Source organism: Lepeophtheirus salmonis, chromosome 3 (genome assembly GCF_016086655.4).
Source record: "Lepeophtheirus salmonis chromosome 3, UVic_Lsal_1.4, whole genome shotgun sequence".
Lineage (NCBI taxonomy): Eukaryota > Metazoa > Arthropoda > Copepoda > Siphonostomatoida > Caligidae > Lepeophtheirus > Lepeophtheirus salmonis.
The window spans coordinates 11,894,383-11,920,510 of NC_052133.2; the positions used below are offsets into that span (position 1 = coordinate 11,894,383).

General features: G+C 29.1%; 1 protein-coding gene across 2 annotated transcripts in view; it reads left to right on the plus strand.

Annotated features, from left to right (window-relative positions):
- The window catches only part of dpr12 (defective proboscis extension response 12), a 382,253-nt gene that overhangs the window by 223,121 nt on the left and 133,004 nt on the right, over nucleotides 1–26,128 (plus strand). For both annotated transcript variants that reach the window (XM_040708020.2, XM_040708021.2), the window contains exon 4: nucleotides 11,020–11,181. In XM_040708020.2, coding sequence (XP_040563954.1) covers nucleotides 11,020–11,181 — 162 coding nt within the window. The remainder of the gene's footprint in view (nucleotides 1–11,019; nucleotides 11,182–26,128) is intronic.

Sequence of the window (26,128 nt, forward strand, 5' to 3'; positions counted from 1 at the left end):
TATATCATACTTAAATTCATCAAATTTAATTAGAAAAATTTGGTACTTCGACTTTTCTTTTATATAATTAATATTTCATAGACAGTTTTATTAGAATAAATTGTAATAGGTTAAATATAATAGTCACAATTTTTTTTAAAGAAAAGGAAAGATGTTTTAATATTTATTTATTATTTAAAAATAGGAAACTATAAACTTCTCCATTATGATCTATTAATTTTTCTAGTAGATGATAAAATAATAATACCTAAATATGATTTGGGATGAGAGAGAAAACAATTTTTAAATCATAATAAGTTGTATTTAAATTGAAATGTGTTATAACCTTAACGCTAATTTTCTTTATTAGTAGTGAATGGAAAAAAATAAATACTGATATATATAAAGAAAAGTTTGTTGGTCTATCGGCCCAACCCTCATTTTGGAGTGTGCAATCAATATTTTAGACCTCTGAGTCTACTTGATCTAAAGATGTAGGCAACGCGCTTGTTCAACAAACAATGCTTCATATTAAAAAGAAAAAAAAATATTTTTTCTTAAATTAAAAAAATAAATGAATATTTTCAAAAATAAGTAATATTTCAAAAAAGAATTCCAAAATTCAGAAAATATTTTCAAAAAAGTCAAAAATATATATTCAAAAAAGTCTAAAGATAAAAATATATTTTTGAAATAAGTAAAAAATTAAAAAGTTCACAGAATAAAAAGTATTTTTACAAATCAAAAAATACTTTTGAAAAAGCAAAGAAATACAAAGGTATTTTCATCAAGTCAAAAATAAGAAAAAAAAATTTAATTCAAAAGTTAATCAAAACTATATATATATATATGATAAAAATCAGTGAACAATTATTGAATATTGGATGTGTCTTAAGCAAGACGGAAGTATGAAAAATGTTGTTTAAAAATATACAATTTTGTATTTGTTTTTTTCAATTCTGAATAATTTTTTAGAATTATATATTGGACATTTTTTCATTTTTTTTTTTTTTTTTTTTTTTTCACAATTTTGGTTAAAAAGTAAATGGTTAAATTTAAACTTAGGCATAATTATTCATAGATATACAAAATATAAACATTTTCCAATTCACTATATAATGAATTTGGCTAACAAAGGCGTGTTGAAATATTTTGCATTATAGTTTAACAAATAATTCCGAGTAATGCCGGGTAAACCGACCAGCACTCACATGCTATTATAAGAAGTTTTCCAATTAAATCTTGTGCAAAAAAAGTTTAATATATGCAAAAAATATAAATATATTAGGTTTTATCAATATCACATCGATTTATTAACTTATTAAAATTTATATGCCACTCTTTTCCACATTTTGTGTCCAATTTGTGTTTCAATTGTACTTAATTTATAGCCTCAGGCCCCCTAAATGCGTATATATATTCCTTAAATCTATATAATATTCAATATGGCGACATATCACACTAAAAAGTACATTCATTGCTTGTCTTCACCTTTTCTTCATAATGAAGAAAGGGTTACCACATCTATTGTGCGTGTGGACGTCTTAGTGCATAAATACATATATTTAAATAATATTTTTTTGAGAAACACTTTTTTCCCGAAAAAATAATTGATATACAGTGAGGAAAATTCTTTACATTTTTTAGCTGGCCAATTTTTTTTTTTTTTTAATTGGTAGTCCGAAGAAGGAATTTTCTTTTCTTTAGCAGTTTTTCATAATTATTGACTTCCTGAGTAGTGAATATCATTTCCTAAATGGATTCAATTATATTCAAAACATGATTTCACATTTGTGTGTGCTCATAAAAGACGGAGCGTAACCCTGAGGATTTTTTGGACTCAGAGTAGAATTGTGGATTAACAATGGAGCAATTCCAGCAAATGGCATTGTTCATATCCTTTTACCCTTGTCACAGTTGATTGGAGATGATATAATGAAACATTAAGAGCATTATTCTTTCTCTCTTTCAAAACATTCTTCAAATTGTCAGGGTTACAATGTTGATTATAGGTTTTTTTTTTTTTTTACATGACATTCTAAACTGTATTTTTAACAGTATTTCTATATATATACACGCACAATTGATGTGGTTACCAGCCTTGAGAAATTAATATATATTTATGATAATCAGTTTGATGTCGTATATTTTGTAAAGTTTTCGCTACCAATATCTGTAGAAAAATAATGAAAAAAATATAATTGTCAGTATAATTTTTGTTTGGGTGGGGAGCTAACTCAGATATTGTATGCTTTTTTTATAAAAGAAGGTTTATTGTTGCTTTTAATTCAAAAGAAATTGTAAGGGGTGTGGGTCGGAAATTGGAGGAGCTATGTCAAGCATCGGTTCCAGTTGAGTATATTTCCGTTCCGAAAACGTCAGTATATATATATGTTATATTTCACCCAACAGTTTACTTCCTTGGGGTGTTTATCAAAACCAACATTAAAAAGGAAACTCTAGGAATATAATTGTTTAAGTGTGACTAGTGTTTTGTTAGTCCTTATTTAGGAAGGAAGACTGTAGTGCCGTCCAGTTCCTTCTCAATCCGTTCAAATTCAGTCCTAGATATCAGTTCTAAAGCTTATAAAGCTCAGCCCCCTCCAATTTATTTACTTCTTCTTCTTTAATCAGTTCTTGTAGACCCTCCACTTTTTTAAATCAGATGTAGTAGTAATAGTCGAAGGACCAATAGTCTTAATGACCGGTCCTAGGGATGGACTGGACTGAACTAAATAAATAAAGACTGACACAATATCATTTGGTACTTATAGTACCTGCTAAAGAAATTGAATACTTTTTTATCATAATATTTAGCTTGAGAAAAGGATATTGTATTTCATATATAGACTTTAAGGATAGATAATTTTTCAATTAAGAATTAATTATCATTGAAAAATAAATGTTATTTGCCAAATATTACTCGTTGAGGTGAATAAATAATTTAAAAAAATTAAAAACAATTCTTTAAACCTTAATAACAAGTTCCAGAATGTTGGAATACCTTAAAAATGAATGAAAATTGAATACAAGAAGTAGATGAGAAATTATCATTTTACAGAGAAGGTGAAGTAAAAATAAGATATTTGCTGCAAGATAAACGGCGGGTAAACACTCTAGGGAAGTAAGAGAGAGTTCAAAATGTAAGTCAAGTTCAATAGATCAATATATATGACAATTATATACTTATGAAAACGTCATTATATCTCTCAAGCTTTCGATTAAAAATATAAAGAAATGTTTAAAAGAAAAGCCCCTTTGTTTTAACTAAAGCTATAATATCCCACATTTATATATTAAAAATGAATTTTGATAAGATATTTCAAATGAAAGTATAAAAATTAAACATTCAAACGATATAAATATTATGTGAAAGCAGTGAAGCAATCACTGTTATCGTATTATTCACCCATGAGTGGTCCATGGGATTCATTTGAACTACAATGAGAGCTCAAAATAATCCTAATTGTATATATGTTGTAATATAATCATTTTTTCAATATTGTATATACTTTCAGAAATATGATATGTACCCAAACGGGTACAATGGCCACACGGAGCTAAATATGTATATAGTTATAATTTATTTATTTATCCACTGCCTTCATCCCTCACTCCCTAGATAGACTCCAAGACCCTCTTTTTTCCTGGAATACTTCATATGAGACAAACTCACACCCTCCTCCACATAGTGAGACCTTCCATTTACTTTCATGATCTTCCAAAGTACTAATTGTCTGAAAAGATTGATATATCTCTTTATCATTAAAAGATTGCTATATTTGTATTTCATTACTCAATTTTGTCCATTTTCACAAAACATCAACTCACTCAAACTACTATAACATAACAAATGTACGTCAAAAATGGGTGAAACCTTGGTGAGTAACTGTCAACTGATGCTAAATGGATGTGACTAGCTTTTATTTACTTTTACTGTCATCTGAAACTTTTCATACCACCCTTGTTTTGAAAAGTAAAACAACGTTTATCTGTCTATCGGTCTTTTTTGAGTGTGCACTAAATATCTTTGACGAAATATTATTTTTATACTCCAAAATATTTTTTTATCGAATAATAGAATGTTAAGAAATAAAAAAAAATTTGTTTAAGTTTGGCTAGGAGAAAAATTTTGGTTCATTTTTTTCTCTATGGGACTGTATTTGGATTCTTCGAACGGAATGAATTTATTTATACATATCATTATTTTGTATTTTACTAATATCTAAGATATATAAAAAAGCAAGGTATTAAATAGAATGATGTGGTGTTGATACATAAATAAATCACCGTTTTTTCTCTATTTTCTTTTATGGTTGTAATACTATCTTTTTATGGAGTTAGGGAGGGTTAAAATAAAAATACAACCATAAAAATAATTTATAATATTCTTGTGAGATTAAAATAATGAAACGACTTTTCGTAAATGTTTTTATCATACAAAGGCTTATAAAACAGTGTATTTACATAGTTGCAAAATTAATATATTTTATAGACAAAAAAATAGGTCATAGTTATAATTAAAACAATGCTTAAAATTGTTTGTTTCAAACTTAATTAGCTATATATTTATGATTGAACGGAACATAAACAGACAATGAGTCTAATATGAAACAGATGAAAATAAGTTTTTAAAGCAAAACCAAAAATATATATAATTAAAATGGAGCTATGTTACTGCTGTCAATATGTGGATTTTTTCTATAAACTTTAGTTTTTAAGAACATGGCACATGAAATATTTGTTGTTAACTTTTTTTTAAAAAACCAGTCATTTAATTTTATAAAGAATGAAAAAGTTATTTTTCAAATAAAAAATACAAAAGTAAGGTAGGTAATTAAATTGTGTGTAATACAATTATATGTTTTTCTGTATGAGTATCTTCAAAAAAATATATTGTACATTTTTATGTACTAAAAAGAAGAGATAGAGACAAAATTGAGTCATTTGTTGACTGTAGATTGAAAATTCCTTCAGTTTTATTACACAATATTCTTTCAGACTTTATAAAAGTAAAATCAAGACTATAACCTTTTCCTATCCTATTTGATAGAAGAATTTTAAACCATTGATTTAAACAACTTGACATTTTTTTTCTCAAGAACTTCATAGATCTAATTGGGCATATATAATCAATGAATCATTAATCAGCATAAGTCAGGAATTTCTTTTCTTTTTAACTTAGTGTTCCTTTAATTGGTCATATAAATAGGTTTTTACTGATTAAGTATAAGTAAACATTATAGTAATAGATTTACACTCCATCTGCCCTAGGAATCTTCCTTGAATTCCATATACATAATTTATATTTCCTTTTCTAGGAAGTTCCAGGGTGCGAACACACACACACTGAGTGCAAGTGGATAATTTCTCCTAAGCGCGTTATCCATTGAGCTACATTGTTCCATACCTTTTAGTGTATTTTTGTTTTTGGAAAAGTTACAAATCTAATTGAGGTGTATAAAAAACGGGGAGCAGAGAGGGAAAAAAAGAACGGGGGAAACACCTTCTTACGCCCATAGAAAGTCTGAAAAAAGTTAACGTATGCCAATATTATACTTATATCTTGGATTTTTTTTAATTGTTTTATAGACTGCAATAAAGATGGTATAATCTTGAAAAAATATATATAAATTTAGAGGTTTTTTCCCCCAAAAAACAAAACAAAAATACATTCAGCAAAAAGAAATTCCTCAGGTACATGTAATTCAAAAAAGAAATTTCATTCCTAATCCCAAACTCAAAATTATCGATTTAAAACAAACGATTCTCAAAAAAATGAGAAACATTTTTATTTAATAAAAATTGACTATAAAATTGGCTAATTATATGTTTTTTATAATATCAAAATTCTTAACAAAGTATTATTTCAAAAATGTAAAAATCATATTTCGATTTCAAAATCTCGTTTTCCGAATTTCAGTTAAAATTTGATATTTTTTCATAATTTCTTGTGTATTATAAAATTGATAGGTTTTTTAAAAATATATATTGTATAGACATTGGACGAATATAAAACGATATCAAACACTGTCCACAGTTTTGAAAATTAATAAATAATGTTTATTACATATTTCCAAACTCATCGTAGAGTTTGAGGCAAGATCTTGCGAATCTTTTCTCAATTAACTATCCGACTGGCGAGAAGTATAGTTCTAATAAAGAGCTATTGGTTTATAGCTGTTAAGCGTTTGTTGCTCAACAGCTCACAAAATATAGGGTAATTGACAGAATAAATCTGGGGAGTATCCTGATACTGGCTGAGGATTCCTTAACAACAAGTTTCATCGCAGAATTACCCCACCCAATTAATAAATAAATTTTCATCGATCTCACTTCGGTACAAAAGGGTTTTTAGGCTAATTATACATTGATATTTGGAGTACAAGAAATAAAGGGTATAAGAAATATAAGTTTTGCACGTCATACTATATTTTTCTATCTCAAAATTGAAGACACCAATAGAGGATAGTTGAAATATAAATATTACAATATTTTAATGATAAAGAAATATCTCAATCTTTTTGAGATATTCAGACAATTAGTACTTTGGAAGATCATGAAAATAAAGGGAAGGTCTCATTATGTGTAGGAGGGTGTGACTTTGTCTCATATGATGTATTCCATGAAAAAAGAGATACTCGGTGTTTATCTAGGGAATGAGGGATGGGGGCAGTGGATATCACATCTCATTAATTAAGGCACCACAACTTTTTCTTGTATCTATCATGAACCATTACAGTATAACTACAAGACATGCGTATACATATCAATGAGATGAACTTGTATACCATCAAATCCATTAAGTCCTGGAACAGAAAATTAATTTACATGAATAGAAATATATCGTACAAGCTCCAATGATTGTCTAATCATACGTTGAAACTATCTCTAAAAATATACTATTTGTTTTGCAATGTTATTTCCTTATTATTAGAAAGGTAAGATAATGAAATTTAAACTATCAGCTGTCGCTGTCTCCTATTTCGAAAAAGGTGGAGAAAGTATGACTCGTGGGCAACTTATACAGTCTACCCGAAATACACTGGAGACTAAGTTGTCTTTATTTTTTATTGTTCTAATATTTTTTAATGTAGGATTTAGTTTCAAATATTTTATCAGTAAGTACAAAAATTTGTTTTGCTTTGTGTAGGTTTATATTTTATTCATATTTTAATATTTGTAACATTGATATACAAGATATAAAAAAGGAAATTAATATTAAGCTAAAAGGTACATGACATACGTTAAATATAGGAAATTTAATTTTTTTAACAATTTGTACTTTATAACCGTTAATTGGAATGGAAACATTGATAAAGAAAAAAATTTATTTTAAAATGAAAATAAATTCCTAGGCAACAATACTGTCTGTTCAGTCAAACATTAATCAATTTGTATACAAATCCAAAGGTGTGTTGTTAAAAAAATAAAGAAAATGCAGATATTTTATCAATCAAGAATCTAGTATAACGTGCAAAACTTTGTTGAATTTAGTACTTTCATTAAATACGTACTAATTATGTATATTATAAAATTGTACCATTTTTTAGTTTCATTGAATTTACATAGACTTATAATATTATTATGCCATGATAATAAACACTTTATATATAAAAATAACAATCATTAATACCATACAAAATAATTAAAATACAATTATACCAAAATTTATCGATTTTTTTAATTAATCAATTGGGGAAGAATAAAAAAATATATTATTTATATTTCAATTATTGAAGTCGAGTCAAGTTCGAGTAAAGCAATGATAGTCATATGTTACTTTGAGCTTATAAACTCAAGTTCGATTTTGATATTAAAAAAATAACAGAAATAAAAGAAGTTTGGTTATTTATTGATTCACGTCTAAAACATAAAAATATTCCATGGCCTATGGCCTGTGCAATCAAAACAGTCAGGTATAAACTGAAAGAGTGTGGTGGGCCTTAGAACTGTTATAACTTGTATAATAGTTACAATATACAGGTTATGACGCCATTCCTTTCCTTTCATAATAATATTTACAAAAAAAAAATATTTTTATATTAGGCGCCAATCAGTATATTTTATTTTAAACAGTTTTTGTAAATTTTTATTTCACAAGAATAAAAATATATTCCTTGATATAGAACAAAAATAACTTGACACTTTATTATTCGAGACCCATATAAATATTTCAAGTTCCCGTGCTTTGAGTTCAAACAATGTCGAGTTTTTAAGCAGAATTTTTGGACGAGTTTGAGTTATTTATCAAAAAAAAATCGTAATTACTTAGCTTGAATATTTTTTTTAGATCAAGTAAAACTTCCATCCAACTCTAGCATCATCCTTTACTTGTATATTTGTATAAAATATATCTAATATACATTCGTTTCTTAAAAGCTAAAATTATTTTTAGTCCAAAATGTATTATTTGGTCGCAATTACTTTTATTGATGATGTTTTCATTAAGAAAACAGAGAGCTTATATTTATATTTTTTGTCAAATGATTTGTATCAGTTCATTAAATGATATCAGCTTTTAAAGTTGAATCGATTTTTTAAAAATAAGAGAAATATTTATGTGTAAACTGACGGGATATTTATATAAATTTATACGAACAGAAACATAAAATTTGACACATTACAACAAATACAGGGTAAACTTTTGTGTTAGTGAAGTAGCCTCATTGTTATATTTAAGGCACTTCAGATGACGTCATTATATTTTTTTGCTTTATGATATAGCAATTTTTTGATAATTCATAAAATCGTCTGAAAAGTCCCGGGCGTAACAAAGAAAACACGTTTTTTTTTATATTCAAAAGTGGTTTTTTTTATATAATTATTATTTATTTTACTTAATGAAACGCAATCCCCATAACACTTTTCAGGCTATTGTTTAGCCTAATCTATATTTTTCCTCATCAAGAAGCAGTGTTCATTAAAAAACGATATTGTTTTGGAAATAACAAAAGTAGTGGCACACTTATCACAATTACTCACTAACTAAATCATAGATCATCATGAAATTTTGAAAGCTGTCTTCTGAAGGTTGGTACTAACGAAAAATGAGGTTAATTATGTATGAAGCCAGGGACTTTTAAGCCCTTATGTTATATAGCTAGCTAGCAAGCTTAATTACAAAGATTGATGGTTGACTATTTTTGTGTGTTTTTTTAAACATACTTTTGGCCTTCTCGAGGAGAAACCGTGAATCAAAACTACGAAAACTGAGTTGAAAATAATTATTTATTCCGAGCACTTTGTCGACTAAGATTCTTTGTTATTTTGCATTTCAATAAATAAATGTTTTTTCTGGTTTAAAGTGATTTTTAATTTAGACCTATGCTATGTACCGGTAAAGTGTATACATTCATAGAAAAATGTTTATAAATAGACTTATCTTATACAAAGTTTAATGTTGTTTTGAAATAGGGGCTTGATCATCCATTCACATATAGGAAGAACAATATTAAAAGTTCCTTCTTATAAAAGACTTTCTTTGAACAGGGAAAAATGAATGAAAAAATTAACAAACATATAACACACTATTAAATATGTATACTTTTGATAAAAATAAAATGATGAGTAAAATATTTTGATCAATAAACTTGGGAGTTCTCCAATTACATTTAGAAAAGACTTAGTAATTTAAGACTTGTTATATATACAACCAATTTATGTATTTAAACCATCTTTTTAAATTGTGGGTTTTTGTATATAAAGTCATTTCTTCATCAATGTTAATGGGGATTTACGTGGTGAACCGGTGGTATTTTTGCTGTAGGCTGTCGTTTATAAACTTTTGTCTGATACATACTACGGCTACATAAGATAAAGTTTTATGTATCAATTTAATATTTTTAATAATTTTTATATATTTAATAAGAATTTTGGTTTACACAGTTTTAAAAGATAGGTAACTTCCCCCAATGACCATACACAAAATAAACAGAACTTTGGTATGTTTAAAGCCTAAAAGTTCTCTTAAAATAATTTTTACTTATGATGTTTTTGAGGGATAGTTGTTTCACAAAAAATACGCATACTTTAATTAAAAACATTTGTTATCCCATATTTCTGGTTTATTTGTTGATTAGCTAATTAGTTATTGGCGATTACGCAAATATTTTATTAAAATGTTAATTTTTCTGAAACATTATTTTTATTTAAAATTAAAGCAATTCACTGATTTTCATAAATTACAACAATAAAAACTCAAAAGCTAAATTCGAATGAGTTTAATTTTCTAAAATATATTATCAAAACCATTTTTTGCAATATCTATTTTCTATGGTAAACGCATTCTCCTCGCTGCCCTCCGCGTTACTACTTTTACAACATGATACCCACACATTATAAAAATGATATACGGATTGCAAAATTTAATTGAGGCTACCGTGGTTTTAGGGGGAGGTGGATATCCCATTTACGTACCCTTAATGCGTGTAAGAGTAAAAAAATGATAGTTATATTGCTACACCTTGTATCCCAAATGCAGATTACCCTATAGATGAAGTTATAAATAAAATTCGTTCAAAGATACCAAAATAAATACTTAAAGTACCCTTTTTTCTTCTTTTTTTTCAGATCTTTAGGTTAGAATTATTTGATATGAATTCAATTTCCTAGTTATCTCTTGGCTGTAAGGCTGGCTTTGAATGGTTAAAAAAAATTCAAGTTATGGTTTTTTTGTATTATGAATGTAAATTAATGAGAAAAAGCAACTTTGAAATAATCAACGTCATTCATGCAAAATTTCAGTACATTAGAAAATACTAACTTGATTGTAAACAAAGAGTGTGACGGATGGACAAACTAACATTCTGTTATTGATATAAAGATATGAATATATGAATTATTGACAATTTTCAACCATATCATTGAATTTAAAACCTACAGGTTTTTATACAAGTCTAATGCATTGCTTTTGAAGCTTAATCAATTAGTTATATTGCTTAATTATATCCTTTGAGAAATTTTATTAATATATTTTTCAGTCATATTTTAAAATAATATAACTAATGAACAATTTTTGTTATTTATTTTTATACACAGGTATCATGGATTCGACGTAAAGATTGGCACATAATTTCAACAGGATTATTCATATATTTAAATGACGCACGTTTTGGAATACAACGACGGCAAGGTACTCAAGATTGGACATTGCTCATTAAATCTGTTCAAAAAAGAGATGAAGGAACTTATGTGTGTCAGGTAAAAACATTGTAAAAAATTTTTAATCAGTGAAAAAAATGTAATAGTTGAAAAGTAATTTAATTTTTTTTAACTGAAATCAGCAATGTCTTTTTCATTGGTCCTTGAAAAAGTCCCAAATTTTTAAGCACTCTCTAAAATGCATCATGTTTTCTTTTTTTTGGCTTAATGTACATCTTACCAACAAGGTTTGATATCACTAATGCATATCCTTCATCCAAAATAATATTTTTGTTCATAAAAACCCATTCTTACTTTTTTTAAATAAAAAGATTTTTTCCTCATAAATCCGACTACAAAATATTGGGCTTATCAATAAAAAAAAGTCAGAAAAAAACGTAAATTTTTTTTTCTTACCAAAAAATAAGCCATAAATAAATTAATGTCAATATTTTGCATATTTGCATATTGAAAAGAATAAATAAGGTATAATGAACGAGTAAGATATTTTTAGAAAAATCAATGGAGTTGATAATTTTTTAATCAAAACATCTCGATTTTTACTCAACTATTTGTTTAAATGTCTAAAAACCCATATTAAATGGTACCTGTGAGAATCATAACCAATACTCATTTTTAAAGTATACAAGGTATAAGGGGATAAATTCAGTTTTATCGAATAATAACAGGAACTTTAAGAAGAATCTAGTAGATATTCAATTTATAGGTACATTTATTCTGGTTATGAGACATTTTAATCTTCTTTGCATATGGTTTACATAAAACTGACTTAAGAAGTATATTTTAAATTGTCACAAAATAGTTTTTTATGCTGGGGCTGTTTAAAACCACAGATATTTATTCACGTTAAGATGCAAACTTCATTATTTGACTATAGAAAATGGCATTCACAGGTTGTAACATAGATTATACAAGTTAGTTTCATCAAAAAGACACATAAATATTAAGTTTCATGCCTTTTTAGTTACGCTTATTCTCTGTTACAATATCAAAAAATCCCTATTATTGAAAAACAGATTAGATATAGGTATAAAAATACACAAAATATTCATTAAACGGAATTAAGGAATCTTTTAAAAAACCTATTACGCAATGCATGTATTCAGAAAAAAAAGATTATTTAACAAAATATATTTTTTCATTTTTTAAAGAAATTCGATGGCTTACTATAACAAAAAGAGCCCATGGAGCTGTTGAACAAACCTTTCATAAAGGTGTGAAGTCCTTCTGAAATATGATTTATTTATCCTCATTAAGATTTGGTAATATTATTGTTTAATTAAAACAATAAAGATAGATCATACGCACTATGAGTAATACAGTTTAATAAATAACCTTAATTTCAATCACATTTTTGTAAAATGAAATAAAAAATAATTTATTATATCTACTTCTAGTTGGAAAATAACAAAAGAAGAAGACAAATATTTTGAAAAAAAACTTCATTTTTCAACACTTTCTTCAAAATTATTCAAAATTTATCCCTAATGGTGTTTTACCAAAATTTAGGTATAAAACCTATGAGTGCTCAACATTTCTAAAAGAAAGTTAGAAATTTACCAACCAAATGACCAGGTTCAAGAAAAAAATAAAAAAGCTAAGAATTTTTATGTTAGGGCCTTGAATATATATATATATCATGGCTTGGTGACCCCCAAAACCATTCTGATTTCCTTGAAACATGTTTTTGTCATCAAGTGTCGTATTTGTAAGAAAACCCATCAAAAAATTTAAAAATAGCGCCCGTTCGATGTATCTTATTTTACAGAGTATATATATAGAAATCAATAAACGAGGGAAAATAGCAAAAATCCAATTATTTTAAAAAAACTAACTGAAATATAAAAAACTCATTTTTTTAGTCGGAGGAAAAATCCTAGTCGTGGGAAAGGAAATGTTCTTTTTTGTTTCCAATATTTTGATTCAAAAATATAAATTGTAACATACTTTTTTTAAAGTAAAATCTCCTTCTTTTCCCTGTTTTTTAGCAAGGGCCAATGTTATGTTGTAGTACGACACATGTACAAACAATACTCCTTAATATTATACAAATCCATTTCTTCATAAAAGTACAAGATAGTTTTTCTATTCTTATGACAGAAGTTAGAACGACTAAGAACTAGTTTATAATAGCAAAAACTAATAATATTTATAATAAGATGGTAGTTTTTATAACTTTTTTTATATAGAACAGATGTGGGAAGCTTACTGATATTAACCACATAACCGTATTTGACCATCTTGGTCTCTGATTCTATTTCTCTTTTTATTAGTGGTTCAACGTGAAAGTACAAATATAAAGATGTGTATCTGTGATTTTTAAATTTAAAGCAGTTTGAAGTAAAAATATTTTTTTATTTACTAAATATGGTCATGGTTTAAAAAATAAATTGTTGTGATTACACAACTGACTCTTTCAAATAAAAAATAAAACTTTTTCTATACATTTTTTAAAGGAGCCTAAAAATATATATAACAATAAAAACTTCTGTTCTAAACCAATGATTTTCAAATATTGTTTACTTACCTAGGGTTTGTGGTTACTTTTTCTAGAAAGTTATCGCTTCAACTTTCTTGTCCTTGAAACTCTCTTATAGAGGAATAAGATTTTATTTTTTATCTAGGTACATTTTTGATACGGGAAGGGGAAGAATTTAACATGGTAAGTCAAGCAATTGTTTCATAAATTATAAGCTTTTGTTTTAGTATGCAAATGGTAGATACTACTTAAATTGTGGTATGTTTCGGTATGGAAATCCTATACCAGTCTAAGATCGTTATACTTAATGTTAGATCAAACTACCACATGTATCATATTTAAGTTTACACTGAATATAACTTTTCAAGCTTTATTAATAACTAGTTAGCGGAGACAGTGAAACAAAAATTAGTTTATTTTCATTTAATTATGACTAAAATTGAAATTTTATTCAAAAACGTCTCGCACCAGCTCATTGACAGACTCCATCCTCTTCTTGAAAGCGTACAAAGCTTACGAATGTAGACTACGAGTAAATAAGTTCCTTCAACCTCGCTGGCGTAATTCAAAAATATCCCAAACTCGTCAGTCTTGTTGCAGGAAACTCCCTTGACGTGTTCCAAGTTGAATAATGTAAAGGATTAAGATCGGGGAGCTAAACGACCTCATCTCCTCTCTCGGTCTCGTAATCAGATGTTTCTCCCTCCTTGCTCTTGATTTTGGTCTTAAGTCCTCTTTAATGATCCTTTGAGCTTAAAGTCGATCACAATCTTATTGGCCATATGGAGAATCATCCTCACGGCATTTCTCGTAACGCGGTTTATCATAAATATGAGGTTCGATTTTTTTTTAATTTGTAAATTAAATCAAAATTTTTGTTAAATTTATTCATAGTTAGTGCAGAATTCGCTTAAGTCTTTTATTCATATCTTCGTCCCCCCCCCGACTCCATTTTGTATTTCACAATGATCATTTCTGTAGAAAACAAACACACCAGAAGAATATAATTTATTCGTCTGGATTTTAAAATGAAATTCGTCTCTTTTTTAAGATTGTTTATTACCAATCGAGATATATAAATGAAAACAAAAAATTAAGAATGAAAAAGGTACTATTTTTTGTGTTTATTTTAATTGTAAGTATATTGATGAATGTATTCGAAGAAAAGTCTTTTTCGTAATTTGTCTATTCGGCATTAATTCTTATGAAAAAAAAAATCATCTGGCCAGTTTTTAAAAAAATTTGCCATTGATCGCTCATAATTTGATCAACTTTTGTTATGCAAAATAATTGGGTAGATCGATCAGATATAAAATTTGGTCAATTCTGATTTTATACATCTTTCCACACACTTGTTTGATAGCTCTCTGGACAGTTTGGTGTGAAAACCAGAGATTTCTAGCATGGGCCGTCATGGACTTGAGAAGATTGGCCTTGGCTGTTTTCTATCACTCCTCTGGGTCCAGTTTGGCCTTCTTGATATAATCCTTCTTCCTCTCCCACTTTTCGGACTTGCTGACGGCGTAGACGTTGGTTATGGAGAGGTCCAACTGCTTGAAGTGCGCGAATTTAAGGTTGTCGATCACGGTTATCTGTAATTTTCTCAACTTGTACGTAAACTAGAGAGCTCTGGTTTGTTTTATTTTGTAACTAATTGTTTATGCGTTAAATAAATGTAAATATGAATTTTGTTCAAATACTAAACCTTCATTAATTATTGAATTAGTAAGTGTTCAGATAACAATTTACCACCCGGAGTGAACATGAATATCATACAAGGCCTCATCTTTCTTCTCCCCTTTCTGATTGGCATAAAAACTGCCCAGTTTAGATTGTTCCCAATTCCGAGCTTATTCCAAACACAAAACTCAATTCGTACAATAAATGTAAAAAGTTCAAAAAATTTGATTTGGTTGGATAAAATAAAAATTAATTATACACTTTATGACTCAAAATGGAGATACAAACTTTTTCTTTTATATTACAAGTATTACAAAACTTCCTTTTTATCACGTAAGGCTGGAAATTTTTCAGCCTGTTATATACTTTTTTAACTCACGCTGAATCTTTGATGTTCACTCTTTCCCAAGAGTCTTTTTATTTTGTTTAATTAATAAAGCGTCATGAAAGCTAAGCTGCTCTCCTCCTAACCATTGTATAAAATCCCAAGTCTACCATCCTAATTTTGGTATCTTTTTCTTACGTATGGAAACTGCTTAGAATTTACTGTTTCACTTATGTATGAATAAAGTAATAAATTTATGACGAGGTCACTGACATTGATAAGATTTTTGTAATTAATAAATAATTTGAGGTATTAACAAATTAAATTTGCAAATTCTCTCTTTTAATTTGGTTTTATTGTTCTATAATAAATTAATCCACGCATTTTCTTAATAAAAAGTTACATATATTTATAGAAAAAGCAAGCTATATACCTATGCATATAATGCCTTTTTGGCAAGTCATTCACTAATAGATTAAGCTATATTAATTGCATTTTGCAATTAAACCATTGAATAAACAACAATATTTATCTCTGTATAATAGATTTTGTACTCCAGCACAGGACTATAGACTCACTGAAATTTCGGAGCGAGTCCGAGTCCGACATAAAATTCAGTACCAATTCTTGAGACCAACTTGAAATTCAAGGTCAACCCCCCAGTCTAACGGGAATTTCAAGTCCAAGTCCAAAAATCTGGCAAGTCACACACTTGGATATATATATATAGTGATGAATATCGAGACTAAAAGGGGTATGATAAAAAAATAGAAGCCGAAAATCAACATGTTAACCCTCAGAATTTGAAAAATGTTTTGTATGATATCAGCTACAAGTATAAGGAGAAGTAAAAATTAATAAGAACGGTGCCGAGGATTACTCCCATGTTGAGCCCCAATTTTATTCGGAGTTCAAGAATGACTTTCAATTATAACTCTGTAACAAATCGTCAAGGTTACTCTTCGTCTTGTTGAGTACATTCGAATGTTCAATCAGGTTTTGAATATAATTGAATCTATTAATGAAAGAAATTCCATTACTCAGGAATGAAATGATTATGACAATTGCTAAGGAAAAGAAAATTTTCAGATTCCCTATTTTTTTCAAAAAGCTAATAAAAACCACAATATTTACATCATTACGTATTTGTATACCCATATTACAAGATAAATATCAATATTGATAAATACTACGACAACTAGATAAATAACACTCTTATTCTCTGCAAAGTGCCATCAACAAAAGTAAACAGACTTATATAATATAGTTATGATTTTCATAAAATCAGAAGCTTATAATTACCTGAAAAACTAAACATTTTCGTTTCGAATATGTATATTTACAAATATTTTTTATGAAAAAGCAAGAAACAAGTATTTGCATATCCCAGTTTGCTCATTAAAAAAAAATTGCATTCATAAGATTATCGTTCATCGTTCCCTATGGTCACTTAAAATGATTTTCATAGAGGAGAACAATCGTTCAACACTCACTTTTAACAATGGTATTGACACTAATGTGTACACAAAGGCAAGGGCGTTCGATGAATACATAACTTTGTTTATTACGTCACATACTGTTTTTCCTCAGAGTCGAGGTCCATTCTCCACATTGATGATTTCATCTTTCAATGCAATTTTTAATGAGATAGGGTGAGATTTCTGGTGGAGTTCTCATCCACCAGTCTGATCGGAACTGTAATAAACTCGTATGAATGAAAAACAAAACAGAAGGAAGGACTCAGAATCGCACCAAGTTTAGATAAGTAAAGAAGAAAAAAATACCAAACCTGCAAGTCAACAGCCTTGCTCGAGAAGTTGGTCACATTTTATAGGGAAAATATCGTCTTTTCAATTATACTTATAAAACTCAGAGTAATTTGTAGCTTTTTACTACAATGAAAGTATATCATATCTGGTGTGCTTTTTGAGATGGTGATTTCACTTAACCCTGAAATATCCCTCCTTTTCTGAATTTACAGCCTGAGGATGATTTTTTTAAATCAATTGAAGATTATAAAATCAAGCATTTTTTTTTTTGATTATTTTAATCCATCTAACAAATTTCAATACAAGGCCTATAGTTGACTCAAATATTATATTACTTTAACAATATTCAGTTCTAAATCAATTAGATTTATATTGCAAATGTAATAAACATTAAATTTTGAAGGAAAAAAAATGTTAACTTACCCTCGTGTCGACAAGCCACAAATATAAATTAGTTTAAAAGGTCTCTTCAAGTTTTCTAATATTTGACTTATAAGGATTTTTTTTATCAAATATAGAGAGTCAACCATAAAATCAAATGGGATGAGTATAACATTTCCCTTGGATAATTTCGTTCTTTCATTTTAATTTCCGTTTTCTAACTATGTTTCTTTACAAAAATATAAAAGCATTTAGACTATTCAGTTAGTCTTAGCACAAGTTTTCAGTTATGTATTTTTTTGTAGTAAGGAAACAAAAAGGATTGTAGTATATTCGAGCCTACATTAAAATAATATATAGTTCTTTCCGTTCGACATATTATGTATATAGATAAAAAATATGAAACTTAATATTGCTCTCTTTTGGTAATTGCAATTTGAAGAAGATTTTTAATTTTCCAATGCCGTTATCATTACTCTCGTATTCTTGAAGAGAGTGAGTATTAAGTAATCCCTAGTGGGTGACAAGCGAAGAATAACTATTGGTATTTGTGGTGGAGCTATGAGTGTAAGTCCCTGTTTGACTCGGAGTAGAATTGGGATACACATCGTAGTAATTCCTGCCTATATGATTGCTAGATACGGGGTGGGTTTTATGTTTATTCTTTCTATTTAATAGCTGCTGGCAGTCAATTTAGTGAAACGCATGATAGCTAAACTTCTTCCCCAAAAAAATGTTGAAGTCGCCAGGGAGTTCATTTTCGGTTACTTTTGTTAGCATATAGATTGGTTGTATTATTTGAAAGTGTTGAAAGTACTTCAATAGGGTATGAGGAGTGTTTACTTATATTAGTTTCTAAGCACAGTGTAAGAGATTTGGGCCATTTTGGGACAAAATATTACAACTATCTGAATAACAACAATAGTTAATAAAAAAATGTAGGTGTACCGGGACAATCAATACTATTCACTCATTGAAAGCATTCAAGTCCATTGCAGGATCCTAGGAAACAAGTTATTAACAATTAATTATTAATTGAAACCCAAAGAACATGTTTTAATCAATATATCCATCCTCAAAAATGATGGTGAGCTCTAGACGGTGTCAGATGCTGCTACATACCGTCTGGATGTACTTGGTGTTCATGGAGACCAGGTCTTGTTTACAGAGGTCTTTAGGGCTTTGGTAGCGTCACCTGCAGGCCTTGGACTCAATGTGCGGCTAGGTGGATTTGTCTAGGGGGGTTAAGTATGGTCTCAACGGTGACAAAAAGTACTTTGCCCAGAAATGTCCTCCCTGATCTCCAACCACATGGATACATTGTAAAGTGCTCCTACATGGACCCCATGGACAAATTAACTTGAAAAACACTGTGATCTCAATCCTTTTTCGTACTGTGTGACCATGGAGGCGACTAAGACAATGTTTTTCTAAGCAATCGACAGCTAATTAGGTGTCTACAACATCGCTCTTCGGAATATTGTAAAAAAAAGTTTTAATCTCTCAAAGTTTGCATAATAGAGATGAGTAGGTGTCTGGTATGTTACTCGTATAGGTGGCACCTTGAAAACTCTTAGTAGCATGTCCTATTTTTCTTAAAAATAAATTTAAACAATAAGTAAAAGACTTTCACACAACTTAACAGATAATATGGTTCTTACATTATGTTAATGCTGTATTAGATGCAAATATCAATCGAATGTTTACTGAGACTAAGAGTCAGAAAGTGTTGGAGGATTTGTCTGAGAAGATGTATCTTACTACCAATATTTCCATATGGTTGGACAATTGTATACATTATATAGACAGAAAAAATTTCAAAAAACACTCAATCTCTGATAAAAGTCATTTTATAAAAATGGCTAAATTCTATAAAATACCATACTGATTACTTTGATAAATAACTTGGTTTTGTAGTAAAACACTCTGTCACACAAATAGTGGTGTATCAGTTTTATTTATGACTAAAGACTGGAGTCCCGTCTAGTCCAGTTCCTTTCTGCATATTTTTCATAAAAGCGTGTAAAGTTCGATGATTGATGACGTCACTTAACGTTATTTCTTCTTCTTAATCAGTTCTATTAATGATAGTCCGAAGCACCGACAATCTAAGGACTAGCTCCAAGGACTGATAGGACCGATCCAATGAGTACACTGGACTAGACCAAACAAATCAGGGATAAAACAACACTAACTACAACTACATATTAAAGGTGGGACAACACAAGGAACAGTCTATAGCAAATAGTCCCTTTAAATCTGAATACTTTGAATTTTAAACTTCAACCAGATATAAATTATTTATTAACAATAGAATGTGAACAATATTAATACTATAAATAGATGTGGTCTAAGCTCTCTTACTATTTAATGTAGCCACCCTAAGCGACAATTATGGCTTCCAGGCGGCGGCAGAAGGTCTGGCACTCACTTTAGATGTAATCCTCTTTCATGGCGTCCTAGTGCTGGCTGACAGTTAGATTGAGGGCCTCGGTGCTTGGATCACAAACTCAACAGGCCTTTCCCTCAACATAAACCCAAAATAAGGCTCTTTCTACACAAGTTTTTAATAGCTTTTTGGACAGTCAAGTGTGATTGGCCTGGTTAGTTTTTTTTTATTATTTTTAAATGGAGTTCACTTTTAAATATGAAAAAATAACAACTATAATCCACATAAAAGATGGTTTTATAGAAAAAAACATGGCAGTTCCACATTGGTTTTTATGACAAAGGAACCTATTTGAAGCTTAAATAATTAAGGTTTCCTTTATTAAATGTATTTGGGTCCAAAAGATGTATGTATTTAAGCTAAAATATTGCTTTAATTTATTTATTTTTTTACTTTTGAAGCGGCGATAATTAATTACATCGTAAAAAAAATAGAAATAAATATATATCCGAATATAGATTGTTAAACAATGGGCTTATATTATTATTTGAAGCTCTCTTTGATTAAATCCACAATAAAGCGGAAAATAAATCAATTTTTATAGTTGAATACTTCCAGAACAAAATACCCTATTGTAAATGCGTAAGCTTAATTGATTACGCCTCCTTTAGTGTAAAAACAATTTAAACGCCTAGGCGTTCTTCATTTTCAAACAAAAGCATTTAAAATATTGTGGTTTTTAAATCATTTAGTTATATTTTCTAAGGCTTGTATTATTAAAAATAAAATATAAGCACATTTTTTAAAATAACATACAATATACATCAAAACAACAAACCTCTTGTATATGCACTATAAGTCATTTTCATAATCAAAAATGTGCAAAACCTCCGCCTTAAATCAAATTGATTTATAAATCTCCATTTGTACAAAGTTATTGCCGATTATGCATTTTTTCGTTTGGTATTAGCTCGAGCTCTCAAAATTTAATGGATTATCCCTCGGAAAATATTGTATCTTCCTACAAAGTTTGATCAAAATCGATCCGTAACTTTTTCCGTCATCTTCGTCACTATCAAATAATTTGAGACAAAATCTTAGACTACGTTCATTTTGGTTGTGGAGGTAAAAGTACTAAAAATATTCTCAAACACCAGATATGATACAAAAAAACTAATTTAGCTTCAATCGGCACTCGGTAGAGCACAAAACCTCCGCCTTAAATCAAATTGAGTTATAAATCTCAATTTGTTCCAAAATTAAAGTTAATTATGATTTTTTTACGTTTTATGCCAACTTGACCCCTCTTCATACCCAGTTTAATCAAAATCGATATTTTACTTTCACTGTAATCCTGGTGAGTAACAAATAAATACAAAAAAAATTTGGAATCGCCGTACATAAACAAAGAGATCGGGATAAATTATTATTTTGAACTCAGTGTGCGTAGGTTGTGCACAGGTGATACCTAGAGAAAGAAATATACTTTATCTTCACACAATATTCCTAGGTTAGTGTGAGTAATTGTAATACTTCAATGTTTACTTATCAGTGCAACTCAGTATCGTAACTAAGGGGGCGGAGGGGGCAGTCCCCCCAGGACGGCACAAGTTTTGGGGATGTATTTTCTGGATCGAATGTATTATAATATAATAAATTTTTTCTCCTTTTTCTAACATCTGATTATTTTTTTGTATTTCTCAAATCTCGGCATTGGAACTAATCTGTAATTATTTAACTGTCAATCATTGCAATGCGGTACCATCATACCATGTACATCGCGAATATTTATTCGTTAAACGTTTATATATGTAGTTTTATCTAAAAAGACATTCGATATTTTTGGTGCTATAAACTTTTGGTAAGCTTCACTTACCTATGAGATTTGATGACAACTTTTTATATTTGCATCTTCTAATTGTACATCTTTAATCTCTTTTAATATTTACCTGTTATAATCACATACACATGTTCGATCTTCCATACCTTTTAGTTATTCTATTATTTTGTCTTCTTTTATCTTTTAACCAATAAATTGTTTATCCTATTAATTTTCCGTCTATAACTTAGCTAGGATCAGGATCAACAATGAGTAAAATTATAGAACTGGTTAGGTAAGGTTGGGGTTCCTTATTTAATCAACGGTGGAAGACAGCCGAAGAATATTCCATATGAACAATTAAATTATTTACTCATCAAATCTATTTTATTATTTGAAATCAATTATTAAGCTACAGATTTCAATAATTATAGATATTTTCAATTATTTATGTAATAAAGATTTGTATACTTATTACTTATTTAATTTATTGTTAGTTATCACAAATAGATTACTGGAACATATCTTATTACCCCTCCACAGATGAAGAAAACTAAAAAGGAGAGCGGTACAGCATTTGGAAGAAAGAGAAAACCGAAAGAAGAACAAGAAAGGCAGAATGAAGTAGATATACTTAAATTTATCAGCCCCACCCATGCAGACGAAACTAATATTACTGTAGAAATTCGTGGAAATTATATTGTTGAAGTTCATGGAGATGAAGTTGGTGAAGTTCATGGAGATGATCATGATGATGTTGATGAAGTGCAACTTGAAAAGAAGATAGAATATGATCATGATACTGATCCACCACAAATTATTAAAACACTAATATTAATTTGAAAGATATTGGGATGTTGTCTGCAATGTTTAATTACCGTATTCGGACAACAAGGATTGAAAGATGTACAAAATATTGACTGTGAAGTCAAAGAAAAGTTTACGTCCTGGACAAATATCAAAACTGAAAGAGGGACTAGAAAGCCTTTCAGGGAAATGGTTTTTTAGAACTTTACAAAACGGGAGAAAAAACTTGAGAACCCGGATGATATACTCTCCATCGAAAGAAGCTTGTTTTTTGTTTTTGTTTTTTTTGTAAGCTATTTTCAAATGTTTCAAGTTCCTCCAAACAAAAGGATTGAACCTACAACAATGTCCCTTAAAATTATCAGTCTTGAATGTTTCTCTACTTCAAAATAGAGACAAAATAGTGGAAGATGCGTTGGCGTATTCAACAGAAATTTTCTCTGATATGGAAATCAGCATTGACCGTTGAATTTGCAAAAAGAAAAGAATGGGATACAAAGAAAGTGTACATGCCGCTCAAAGATATGACACTGAACTAAGAAGAGATATGTTGTCAGTAATAGATCGGCTAGTTACAGAAACATCTTATCGATTCGAAAGCTTCCAGAATATTGCATCTTTATGAACCTGTCCAAATTGTTCGATAAATAGTATAATTGTAATTTAGATGCTCTTGATGAGAATATTCAGAAAAAAAGACTTCCTTCTTGAGAGGGCAAGGCTGCAAAATTATTTTGCAGCTGCTGATGCCAAAGAAATGGAAGGGTCTTTACAACTTCTTTAGTTTATTCAAAATATAATCTGACTGATTCAGTGCCGAATATAGTTATATTTTTAATAATCTTTTTAATTCGTGCAATTTGTGTTGATGGCTGCGAACGTTCGTTTTCAAAAATAAGTTCATTAAGAATTACCTCAGATCACCAATGAGTCAAACAAGGTTGACTAATTTGGCAATACTTTCTATTGAGCGTGACCTTGTGGAAAAAATTGATTTTGATGAAGTCATTCACGATTTTAAGAACTTTTCTTTTTAATTAATTCACTTTCTCTTCTTTAACATAATATTAGAGTTTTTTGTGTGTAAATATCAAAAATAAATTTGAGTGAAATAAAGAGTAGCTACGTTTGTTTTCCCTTGCTTGGCATACCTATATACCTGTATTTTTCAGTTTTTGTTTTTTTCAAGTTTTATTAGAATTTGTAGGGGCGGAAAATTGACATCCACCCCAAGTGGTACATTGGCTAGTTACGTCAACTCTATCTAACCACTTAAAGGAACATTAAAAAAAACTAACTTTGTTGTCTTGTGCTATTATTCTGATGACATAAGATAAATGCATAAACCCAAAAAAAATATTTAAGACACTCATTATACGATTGTTTTAATTCAATTCCCACTTTCATTTAAATTATTTTCATTTCTTTACTTTAAACAACTAAACGAGAAAATTTCTAGAGTATTATTTGAATAAATCCAACTTGCGGGAACCAGTAAATTTTGTTCGAGAAATGAAAACACAAAGACTTTCAATTTCATTATATTGTTAAACATAATATTTTGTAAACTTTATCTACGTAACTTTATCGAGGAGTATATTTAAAATACAAATATTAGTATGACTAGCTTGCATTCTAACATTATTTTGCTTAATTTCACTATGTACTATATTGCAATTTGTGCAATAATTTTAAATCTACCTATGAATTAATGAGTTAAATAAAAAACAAAAGGAGAACGTCTAAATCGCTAATTATTGTCAAGTTTTCTTTGAGATATTGGCTAAAGATGTTTCCTCTAGTCTCCTCTACTATAATTAGAAAGTAGTACAAGGAGAAAGCAGAAACAATATTTGGGGTATAACTTAATTAAAACCCTTCTTAACATCAGCTGCCGGTTATATAATTTTGGAGCGAGGAAATGTAATACTACAATAGAAGGGAGAACCTTCAACATTTTATTTAGAATAAGTGCAAAGGAAAATACTGTAAAATTATATTTAAACAAGGGTATAATCATTTTATTATATACTTTTTATTTAAATTATACCAAAAGTAGGCAGGAATTCATCATTTTGAGAGAGAAAAAGATGTTAACACTATTAATGGACAAAAATGAACGATTTCACCAACCGTTTTTCCTTTTTTAATCTTCAAACTTCTATTTTTCTCTAAGTTTTGTCCATTTCTGACTATGCAAAACTAGTATACTGAATCTCTTAGATTCGAGATAGCTTTTAGAGTATTCTATTTTTAATTATATTATTGTTCAAAACCAGTAATTACATTCAATTCCCTATCTTTTGATTCCGTAATTATATTCCCTGCATTCCCATTTTGAATAAATTACGTTCGGTGAGGTCATTCAACTTACGTTTCTAAGTTAGTTACTAGTTATGACCTAATGTTGTAGAGTGAGGGGTGGGCGTATTGATGGAAGCAAGACAGGTGCTATTTATTATGTTTATGGAATAGAAATAACTTTATTAAAAATCTTTAATTAAGATTGAATGATTGAAATTAATTCATATTTCAATATATTAGTCACAAAACAAAACCACCTGAGCTCTTTAGCTCACGTACAAGTTGAAAAAATGACACTTAAATATGATCGATGAACTTCCACTCACACACTCCCAGCAGTTGGTCGTCTCCAGGACCACTGTCAAAAAGTCCAAAACGTTCGAAAAGAAATAGAGGTCTGTGAAAAGGGTCAAACTGGTCCCAGAGGAGTTAAAGGTCCTTTTAAGTCAATGAGGGAGAAAGCAAGAAGTTATGGGGTCTCACACCAGACTATCCAGAGTTCTTTAAAAAAGTGAATGGAAAGAGGCTTCTGAAGGTGTAGAAACCATTTTTCACACCAGTAATGAAAGAACCCCATCTTCTCCATCGTGAGGCTCTTTTGTATGAGTTTTCAATGAGTCTTTTGAGTTTTTTGAACTCTTTTTCACAATATTGGCCTCCTTAGGCCCTGATGCCCGCCTCCTCGACTACTCGTTTTGGTTGTATGTCTAGAGGAAGACCTGCAGTGTCTGTCTTAATAGCCACTTTCAGCTAGAAATTTGACACCCCTTGACAGAGGACTACATTTGCATAGGGTGCCAGGACTTTCATCACCTCTTGGAACTAATCATTGCCGTTAATGGCCGCTATATCAATGATTAAGAGAGCTCAAATACACATCTATATATTGAATTAATTTTGTTGAAATTAGATTGTCAATTGATAAATTAGATCTGGTTGAAGTTTAAAATTCAAAGTGTTAAGATTTTAATGGACCACCCGGTAATTACCCCTACTCCTTCACATCAATCAACATTCATAACAAGTGTTGTGT